The sequence below is a fragment of the Melampsora larici-populina genome (genome assembly GCF_000204055.1).
Source record: "Melampsora larici-populina 98AG31 unplaced genomic scaffold MELLAscaffold_5, whole genome shotgun sequence".
NCBI classification, from domain to species: domain Eukaryota; kingdom Fungi; phylum Basidiomycota; class Pucciniomycetes; order Pucciniales; family Melampsoraceae; genus Melampsora; species Melampsora laricis-populina.
Window position 1 is genome coordinate 518,699 of NW_006768769.1, and position 11,189 is coordinate 529,887.

The 11,189-nt window shown below is 41.0% G+C and overlaps 2 protein-coding genes across 2 annotated transcripts in view; both read left to right on the forward strand.

Annotated features, from left to right (window-relative positions):
* The window catches only part of MELLADRAFT_115423 (uncharacterized protein), a gene marked incomplete at both ends in the record, with an annotated part of 4,730 nt that extends 1,736 nt beyond the window's left edge, over nt 1-2,994 (forward strand). Inside the window, 2 exons of the mRNA XM_007405866.1 lie at nt 564-860; nt 935-2,994. Coding sequence (XP_007405928.1) covers nt 939-2,255 — 1,317 coding nt within the window. The remainder of the gene's footprint in view (nt 1-563; nt 861-934) is intronic.
* Nucleotides 2,995-7,164: 4,170 nt separating this feature from the next.
* On the forward strand, nt 7,165-10,328 carry MELLADRAFT_60175 (uncharacterized protein; the record flags this gene model as incomplete). The annotated part of the gene is made up of 3 exons (XM_007405867.1): nt 7,165-8,986; nt 9,179-10,226; nt 10,247-10,328. 3 exons carry the CDS (start codon nt 7,165-7,167, stop codon nt 10,326-10,328), a joined length of 2,952 nt encoding a protein of 983 aa, XP_007405929.1.
* Between the last annotated feature and the right edge of the window lie 861 nt (nt 10,329-11,189).

The window sequence follows — 11,189 nt, forward strand, 5'->3', positions numbered from 1 at the left end:
AATGTAACAAATGGGAAAGTCGGTTTGCGTTTGGCTTGAGAAATTGACTCTGCTCAGCTTTGCTCCCACCAGTGCTAGGCAACCCACCCCATCTCGATACAATTTATCAGACAATTTTAGTTCAACTCAATTGTTTCACCTCTTTCCCGCCCTTCACCCCCTAGTTAACCCTGCATTATTGAATTGCATATCTCCTCTTCCTCTCTCCTTAATGACATAAGCCGCTGTGGACTATCTACAGACATACACACCCATTGAAATATAATGGCAACTCATCACAGATCTTGAAAAGGCTATTTAACTCTTTTTCTCTCGTATGACTCTCAAACTACCCTATGCTGTAGGCTCTGATCTTCATTTATTTCAACCAGCCCCTTGTTTGCCTTTATCCTTCCGTTTCACTAGCCACTACTTTACTCACCTATCCAACTCTTTGGGTCTTGACTCTTATTCTAATTCTCTCCTCTTCAACCCCACCCATTCCTTGCTTGCTTTTGTCGCACATCCTTTGGGCTTTGACTCTGAAATTGATGATTGATCTACTTACTTTGCCCCTCTTTTAGATTCAACCCCTTCGTCTCGCTCCATTTAAGACCAACCCCCCTCTTGGGCTTCTTCATTCGCCGTCTTATTCCCATCGCTCCTGCACTTCAATCATCAGCTCAACTTGCTCTTGATCCATTTATCATTCTCCGCTGCGTCGAGGAGTTGTATCATCAATCAAAGACCTTTCCTTGTCAACACTTGTTACCTTTCGGCCTTCGATATCAACTGCTTGTCTCTGTTTTTATCTATTTGCTCCCTCTTTTGCAAAATTCACCTCGCTACTTGACTCATCTCTCAAGCGCCTTCTGAACATTGTCAGTCTTCCTTTCTTGCTTTGACGTCTCGTACCCCACATTGACACTCATCCTTTTTCTTCTTTACTTCACAGGGGCATGTCTTACCAACCAACCGTGATTCCCCAAGAGCTCCAGTTCCTCTCTGGATTCATTCTAGACCAGCTCCCGACTTTACCTCGATCTTTGCAACCTGATATCCTCGACGTTCTTGTCACTCGTTACCTCGCTCAACACTGGTACCCCGACCAATCTGAACGTGGCTCAGGCTTCCGTGCAATCTCCTTTGATCCAGCTCGTCAGGATGGCTACGTCGATCCAGTACTACGTCACATCGCATCTGTGGCCAAAATAACCATCAAGGATCTCAAGAAGGCTTTGTTTAACAAGAATGGTTGGACGGTATGGTGTGACCCAGGCTGTGTCAGCATCCGATACCAAACCGGGGGCGGTGAAATTCGTGAGCTTTGGGGTCGACTTCCTCAACACCTAGCCTCCCCAGTTATATCTCCACGCGGTCCAACGTCACCTACTCCTGTCTCACAATCGTCACCGTCCAAGTCGCGCGCAATCCCCATCTTGGCGCCTTCCACCGCTGCTCGTTTGGCTGGCGTTTCCGGCTTATCTGTCATTCCGCCCACCCCTTTACCAGCTGGCCAACGCACGACTTTGTCTTGCAACGTCGATGAGACCGATGATGCTGATCTAGCACTCTACATGAACCGCCCGTTCTCCCTTCGTCCTTCTCACTCCCGTCAGCCCTCAAAGCAAATGAACTCGACTGATGCGGCAGAAGACCCTTTTTCGAGACCTGACTCCCGCACATCATCTGCGTCGTCCTCGTCGGGCTCTGATCAATCTGCGTTCTCAGCTGTATCACTTTCAACCACCTCAACGGTCCACTCATCTGCCACTCACACTCGCAAGAACTCCGCTAGCGTGACGACTCAAGCCCCTCAGATGTTTGCTCGCCATCACTCGACTGGCAGTTTACCTATTGGCTACCCTGCGGCTAAGATCCCTGCTTTCCATTCTCATGCATACGCCTTTCCCGGCCAAGTACCTGGTGGGTTTGTCGCGCAACCGATGATTTCTCGCTCTTCTTCACCTGCCCCAGGCGTCAAGTCCCGTCGCCTTCGTGAGCGCCATTACTCTAGCGCATCAGTATCCAGCATGAACTCCTGCAGTTCAGCTACCACTCGTCACGGCGGCTTAGTTCTCAAAGAAGGTCCAGGTACTGTCACTGAGCATTCTGGTGGAAAGGTCGGTGTAATGGGTGGTGGCGTCCTCCTTGGCTTACCCAAGACTGAAGGCGCTAATGCAGACAAGCCCAAGAACGCCCAGAACAACCGCCGAGGTGGACGACGCGGACGTACCAACCAAAACCAATACAGTATTAGCGGCTTCTCGTCTTGAAGGCTTTTTAATCTACCAAATGGCGTATTCGCTTTGGCTGTTCATATTTCGAACATAATCACTATCCATTGGGCGAGACATCTCACCATGCTTTACCAAACTACCGAAGATCATTCGGCCTCCTTGTTTTTTCTAATATAATCGTCAAATGCTGAAAAAAAACCATTCTGAAACTTATTAACTATTGTGTTTGCTCAATGTATGATTCTTTTACAAATCCCTCCTCTCTTCGATATTTGTTTGTCTCATTTCGATGCCTGCTTGAATTTACTACTACTTCTTCTTTTTTTTTTCCAAAATTTTCGTTCATTCTTCCGAACTAATCAAATCCGCATACCTACTTATAATTGTTGAACTATATCTTACCCTTGTTTGGTTCACTTTTTCCACGTTGATTGTAGGTTGGCATTCCGCTCCTTCATCACCTTGCCTTCTACACAACGTTCCCTATTGCATTTCTTGTTTTTTTATGTCTGCTTCGTTGATTTTTTTTTTTACTTATCTCTCCTTTGCAACAGAGAATTCTATAACTAAGTTTTATATCTTCTTTTTTGTACCAGATCTTACTTTGCTCTGTTTTAAAGTGTTGTTTGCTTTGGGGTTCTCGCCTGTGTGTGTGTGTGCTGATGTTTGATGGTTATTTCCTTGGTCTTTTCTTCATTCTATTTACTATATTTTGTTTGCTTGTGTTAGGGTTACCGAGTTGTAATCATGAAACTTTGATTGTATTCGCCCACTTACCCTTCCTGAGTTGCCAATGCGTTGCACGAGCTTTTGACAATACTTTGCCCATACGGTGTTTTGAGAAATACCCGATGAGACTAAATACCCGAAAACCCTCATTCTCGACCATACCAGTTGTTGCGAGCAAACCGTAACTCCTTAGGTATGGGCAGCATTGCTGGGTACCTCTACCTGATGGCCTAGCACGCGTAAAGTGTGAGACTTTCACTTGAGATTGCAAGCAATCTTCCTTGTAAGCCAAAGCATTGGGAGTATCCTCCTGGTATGTACTTATGGAATTACGAAAAACATCTGCTGAGTGTCTGGTGAAGAACGTTCAAAATTAACAAAGCCACAACAACACCCTACGGGGTGGCTAGCGGTAAAATAAATGAATGTAAAAAGAAACACAATTATATGACTCGACTAATAATGCAGCACAGACTCTTTTTTGTATAAATGAAAACTAACGATGTTGCATAATTTCTGCAGAAAACAATTTCTTTTACTATTTATTATTGAGAACAAAAGAAAAAATGAATAACACTTCTTTTCTGAGACTATATCAAAGATGACTGCTTCACTACCAGTGTGGAGGGCAAGGACTTCAAAGATGTGCTACTTATTACTTAATGCTGTTGATGATGAATTGGATACATTGGAAGAAATGAAAGAGGTAAAGGAAAAAGATAAATAATTGGAAGAAACGGTAAGCTGGATGATGTCATTGATACCTCAATGTTTGCAAGCTTAACAAAGTGGAATGGGAAAGTTGGAATTATTACAGCTGTTTCAAGAAAGGTTGACAACTTTTTTTGGAGAAAGTTGTCTCCGCAGCGGTTAAAACCAGAGACAAAACTTGATTACAGGTTTATTCTTTTCTGTATTCTTCCAATTAGCAGATAGACAAAATCAAGTGAGGGTCAAAACCCGGGTTTTGCACATTGGCGAGATTTTAAAAAAATCAATCTTTGTTGAAACAGCTGTACACCACGGGGGATCCTGGGTCAGAAGTTGATCCTGACCGGTCTTCAACGCATCGGGTCGAATTCCGACCCGCAGATTGTCCCTGGGCAGACCAAAGGTCACCTAGGGCTGGCCATCTCAGGCCGCTCCTGTTTGCGCCCAGAACAGCCTTCAGCCTGACTTGTAAGCGCACCACGCGGGCCCATAGGCGGCCTGTTTGGTCAGCAGTTGGTATTGACCTTCCCAAAACCAACCACTGAGTCATTGCGCTCACATGGCTCAGCAGTCAGTCCTCGCGGCGCTGAGCCAAGCCATCCTGGATAGGTTGCTCTGGGACTGCCATCAAACGTTGATCTCTCAATTGTTCCACCACTGATTTGCTGCACACAAACACCCATTGCTTCTTGCGACGCCTCAACCAAACAGCTCACCCCTTGAAATGATCAAGACTCTTGCTCCCAGAGTCTCACCAAACATCAATCTGACCCAAGCAACTCACTAAATCATAGGAGATCACAAGCTTGTGAGACGGTCTTTTGCGCCTGTTTGAGTTTTATGAGCTTCAGACTGATTGAATCCAAGACTTATCATCCTTGACTTGTTGCTGTTGAAGAATTTGCTGGAAATCTCTGAAGTTTCAGACAGCAACAACCAATCATGAGAGGCTGCATGATGGTCTTCACCCCTGTGTATGAGTTTGTCAGCCCTCAAGCGCTTAATACTAAGCACCAAAAGGACTTCAAAATAAAAATAATAAAACAATTTACAAAAAATACATATAAGAAGATTAAAAACCTTCAAGACATCTTAAGAATCTAGTCTCAAAGATTCAACTACAAAATAAATAGAACAAACATTTAGATACAACTTAAGGACCTAGTATCAAAGGTCTATGAATGAAACAATGAAATAGAAATGCCGTAAAATTAATCTGTCCCAATAAAAAAGGAAAAGCATGAGTCCTTTTTCCCACGTAAAAGATGGTTTACTAGAATGAAAGAAATGAAAGAACAACTCACTAGTAAGAGAGTCGCCAAGAATGATGACGAGCATGAGAAGCAAAGAGCACGAGGACTTTGAGAAAAGATGAACTACACGTAAATGAGTCCATTCAGTTACACATAACTAGAAGTAAGACAGAGCAAACAGAACATAAGAGCCCAATACTAACTTACATACGAGTATGAGAAGAGCAGAAGCCTTACATAAAATATTTCCACGATAACGAGTAGAACCTCGGAGGAAACACTATGATACGTAAAATGTTAGTATGTGATCAATCAAGGAAGCAAACTAATGAATTATACTCTCATTAGTATGGTCGGTTGGGCTAGAGCAGACTAGCAGGAATACCTGCACTCACCAATTAACCAAGAGGACAAAAAGGTATAAGAACCTACTCTTTCCATCACCTCAGAAAGAAAGGCATCGAATTACACTTTATCTAAAATATCAAGTAACAACTAGTTATTACTTTTTCTAAAAGAAAGTCCAGCAAGTCTCAATCCAGTTTCCTCGTAAAACCTATTTACTTAATCGTATAGTGATTCAAGGAAGTACCTGTTTATCGACTCATTCCACTTCTTAAAAGTAAAAACTCCAAGCTACTCAGTTTATAGATAACGTATAATAAACGTAACCACTACTCTACTCCTTTGAATTACCTATTCCCAGTATTCTTTAATTAACCCGTTTCTTGATAAACCTCATAGTCGAGCTTGTTCCTTACTACCCAGTCTTCGAGTGATTAGTTCATTAGTTAAACTCCGGATATCCTAATTCGACCGTACCTTCCCGCTTACCTACTGTAAGTAATCTTTGCTCTGGTCATAACCTTCAGTTCTCGCAACGTAAAGTTGGACGAGATCCCTGTTTATCTTTAAGATATCAGGCTACTCCTAGCCTATTCAGGCGAAAGAGAATTGCACGGGTCCAGGATTGACCACCCTCCTCTGTATCCACAGTGGGCCCGTGACTTTCCTAACAAAGAGATTAAATTTTTCACATTAGTAATTAAAACATACTAATATTATATTACTATTTCCGAATTTTAGTATCTTACATAGTATCCTATTCCCCGTACCCAGCGGAATATATCAGTCAGGACCTCTGTCTGAGTAAGAACTAGACCTACTCAGTACGTATATTTGTAGCCACCCTGACAATTGGGGGCCTCATCGAGTGATAACGAGACTCGAGACTAAATCGGATTTTTTTTTTTTTTTTTAGTTTCTTCTTCCATTTAATCAGTTCCTTTTCGAAAAAACACATCAAAAACCATAAAAAAATATATCATTTTTTTTTAACATCTCTATTTTTCTTTTTTGTGAAGTATTCGTATTTCAATATTTCCCTTTCAACAATAGATCAATTTTCTATTGCTTTACTCCAAGAACTACCGTGCTTTTCGACCATCAACGAGAACCCTTTTACAGACAAAGAATATCCAACACACCGTAGATACTTTGGTTTTGAGCACCTAAGTCCGAACCACGTATATCTGAATTACCTAAGATTGATAGTACAAGTCGAAGTAATTGAAGCTTGGTTGGAAGACAGCATTTAAAAGAATATTGATAAGTAAATCGTAAAGTACCTTTACATCGCATTAGATTACTTACCTTGCTAAAAATATTTTTCTCGTTTCATCAGCTACTTTATTCTGAATCAAGATATCCTTATTTTCAAACAACGAGAAGTCAAAATTTCACAATCAACAAACTTGACAGCTTCTGAGCTTCTTGGAATAAGCAAGAAACTACAAATAGTAATCGACCCGCTCATTCAGATCCAACTAAATAAAGTACAAGGTACAGATATAGTCGGTGAGATCCTAGATTGTATCAATAGACTCGAAACAGAAGCAGAAAAACTTCAAAACCAAGAGTTAGTCTAGTGTGCTATACATTTTTTTCTTTTTTTTTCGTTGTTCCGAGAAAAATAATTACTTATACCTAATCTAATCAGTTCCGAAGACCAACCAGTCCAAAGCGGATCAGGCCAGAGAGAACCAGGCAGCCGACAGAACCCCATCAGCCTTGTCAGCCCAGAACCTGAGCAGCCAATTACCCCCAGCTCCTCATACCACGGTTACGACACAGTCTACGACAACAACGTTGTCTGGAGATCAATCTAGTGAATAAGAATTCCCCTCTACTATTTGTTATTCACATTTATAAATTCGTTCGAAAATATATTTCTTTTGTCTGACTCATATTCGATGCCTCCGAGAAAATCTTCTAGAGTTAGCAGCCTCGAACGGCCAAACTACTCCGACTCCATCAGAAGATCCAGCTCCGTTGGAGGAAAGCCGCGACGTTCAGATGAACCCGAACCAGCTAACCAAACCAACAGTGGAAGAAATACAAGCAGCTCAGGACCTAGAGCAACAGAATCATATCTTGAAATTACACGAGCACCACTTCACCAAGTGGAGAGACGCACAGTCCGCGAACCCAAACAATACACGGAACCTAATGATCTATCTAGGATTGTGGAAGTCGACTCACGACACTCTGACCATTCTAATCGGGGAGGAAGCCGTACGAGCCCTGTGCCATCCTTGGGATCCATATGTCGAGGAGAAAGCTCTCCTAGCCAGAACCTCAGGAGGTTTCATAGGGAAAGAGCAGTACCTCAAGAGGCCGTCAAACCAGACCAACCAACAACAGATCCAAGCGGAATCCTCAGCCGGTCCATTGAGAAACCAATCGCAGAAGACGAACAACACTCCTTACAAGAAACCAAGCCAAGCGGACGAAGAAGCTCAGAACATGCAACACATGTTATCCTTCAGCCGAGCTTACTACAGAGCAATGAAAGGAATGAAAGGTCCGAACAAGGGCAAAGGCAAGGATCAGCCACAATAAGTAACACATTCATAACTACTCTCAGTCCATTTTTAAATTCCAGAAGAATTATAAAAGATGTAGGAAGTCCACCGTTGTTGTCAAATGTTGTTACAGATATGCCAAATGTTGTTTTCTCTAAACCTATGCCCGCTAGTGAAGCTGTTATTCAAGTCCCCGAAGTTCCAGTACGAAATAATAACACTTTTAATAGCAAAACATCTATGCCAACTGACAATGTGTTTAAACGTGCCACAATTGAACTACATAACAAAAGCCTATCAATAGAGCAAAATGAAATCAAACGTGCCACATCTGAGAAAAATAAAATCAATGAAAATTCCTTGATAAAACCATTCCCAAACGAACAAAGTAACAAAATTTATGAGAATAAAACTAAAAGTATTGAAGAAATACTCAAAGAGACGGAACATAAAGTTTCTCCATTTACGATAAAAGGATTACCAAGAACAACAAGTCCTTTATCATCAGATAAAGAATTCAGTTTAAATACGAAATTCAAACATATGAGATTACAAACTGAGAGCCTATCACCAAAATCTATTGCCTCCATAGAAAATAATGAGAGCAACTTAGAAAGCAAACTTAAAGAATTGCATAGAAACGTGCAAGACGAGATACATCAGTCTACCAGACTCTTAAGCCAAAAATGGGATAAGTGCATCCATATAATAAATGATGAAATAAGAAACAACTTAGATGACATCAAGAGCAATGTTAATCAAGTAGATATCGAAAAGATGCTAGCAGTTCATCTTGAAGAAGTCGACGACATGATTTCCAATGAGATAATTAGTCATAAAGAGATAATAGAAGCTAACTGTGGACATCTAGCAGGCCTTATTAACGAAGTACATCGAAAATTAGAAGATCATTCACACAATTGCTCACTAATCCACCAAAATGTGATTAGAATAGTGTCGATGATAGACAAACTGGAGAATAAAATAACCTCACAACGAGTGGAAGAAGAACACTACGATATAGAGCCAGAGGAAGTTGTGGGAAACAACCCATTCGCGCATGAATTTGTAAAGAAACCGGTAACACACCCTCCAGAAAGAGCGTTTGAGAGACCAGAACCCAAACATAAAAATGGTGCAACGATATCACAAGTAATAAGCACAAATAGTCCTAGTAACGAGCTAGATGAGCAAGATGCAACCATAGAAAGTAAGCCATCTTTAGATATGGACATTCTGAAACAATTACAAAAGGATTACCCACTAGCCAAAGATTGGCCGAAATTTAATGGAGAAGGTGAATATAACCATCTCGAATGGCTTGAATGGATAGATAACGTACAAGAGGAATTTCAAATGCCTGATGTCTTGATTACGTGCAAACTTGCGATTATTATGACAGGTAAATCCCGTACTTGGTACAACAGTAAGAAGAAGACCACTAAAGGAGCACCTTGGCTGGAATGGAAGAAACTCATCAAAGAACAGTTTGGTACGGATCTTTGGAAAAAGAAGATGGGAACAGCGTTTGAACGCGACAGATTCAGAAACGAACATAGATTACGTCCAATTCCTTGGTTGCTTACACAACGGAAAAGGATCGAAGCTGCCTGGTCATTCTTTACAACGAAAGAACAGATTGATCGGATATTAGGAAACTGCAACGGTGAGCTAGAGCATGCCGTAAGATGCAGATTACATGATTACTCAGACTTTGAAAAGTTCATGAATATCTTTGAGGATATAGTCACAAACACTTCGGTAGGAAAGGTAGCAATGAGAGGAGATAACAACCTCCGAGTTACTTTTACAAATCAGAAAGACACAAAAACATCTTATGCCAAGGAAACCAAAGCTAAGGAATATGCGGGTAACACATCCGGCACAGCAGATCAAAGCAGCAAGCAGAGACCGCCCTTCAGGAATCGAGATGACAAACAAAGGTTTGATAAGAAACCTATTCACGCAGTTAGCTGTGAAGACGATGATTTCAAATTTGAGGAACAAATCGAAGACAAAGACAATCAGGTTGATGAATCTAAGTCAGACACCAGCGAAGACGAAGGAGATGAGTACTGCGTAAGAAATGTAGACATGTTTCTTTACAAAGGGAATATGATGACTTCAGAGGTCGAAAATCAGAATGTCAATACAGATGAGGAAGAAACTCAAAATAACACTACTTCAATCGAGGAACTAGGTAATAACCTTAGAGAAGCTGAAACTATCAATAGCTCAGTAGAACCAATTCTTTTCATATTGCAACCAATAACGGAATTTTTAGAAATCAATTCATTCCTGAATATCTCAATCAAAGGATTCAGAGGAACGATGCTGGTAAACACGGCGATATTACCTTCATTAGTACCAGCACATCTTTTAGAAAGATACTGGCCGACCTGGAAGATGGATATGCATTCATACAATGAACCGAGAAATCAAGAAAGACCGTATGATCTGAAAATCTTAGGACTAATCAGACTACCTATCAAAATGGAACACCACGTGAAGCCATGTTTCGTAAATATACAATTCTTGATAGTTCAAGATGAAATGATAAATCATTTAACCATTGGAAACCAGAGTTTAAACGAATTCAATATGATCATAAGTATGGGAAAGCAACCGAAGCTGAAAATACCAATAAACGACACAATATTAACGTTTAAAACGATGTCGAAAAGACAACATGCAGAACTCGAGAACAATTCAAATATAACACGTGACATCGCCACGATAACCATCGAGCTTGAAGAAGGATTAGATATCGCAGAACTGCAATCACAAGCAGTTACCCCACAACAATGGGATGGAACGTATGACTCGAAACAAACGTCAGACGCTCGATTAATGATGAGCAAACCAGACAGAGGCAGGGCTCATACTATCGGGCATCATTGTATAACTACGGTCGTGTTAGGAGATAAATCAGAAGCTAATGGACTGCTAGATAGCGGAGCAGCATGTTCTATAGTAGGAATAGATTACTTAAACAGACTATTTCCAGATTGGAGAAACCACTTGTTGCCACCAAGCACCATGACATTCAGAGGATGTGATAGTAAACTGAAAGCCGTAGGAGTTATTGAAATACCCATAATATTCCCACACCGCTTAGGATCGGTGAGAATCACACCTGAGTTCGTTGTGATGGAAAACGCAACCTCAAATTATCTTATTTTGGGAGGAGAATACCTGAGACTATATGGAATAGATATAGTACACGGTAGGGAGAAGTTTTTTACCATAGGAAACGAAAACAAAAAGAAAAAATTCCTTCTGAGTCTTATGAAGGAAGGAAAGATATCAGTTGTCCACAAAGAAGATGATAGTTTTGATAAAGCAATCAAAGAATGTAATATTTCCCCTAGACTGAAAGCGTCAGAACTACATTCACTGCACGCAGTGATTAA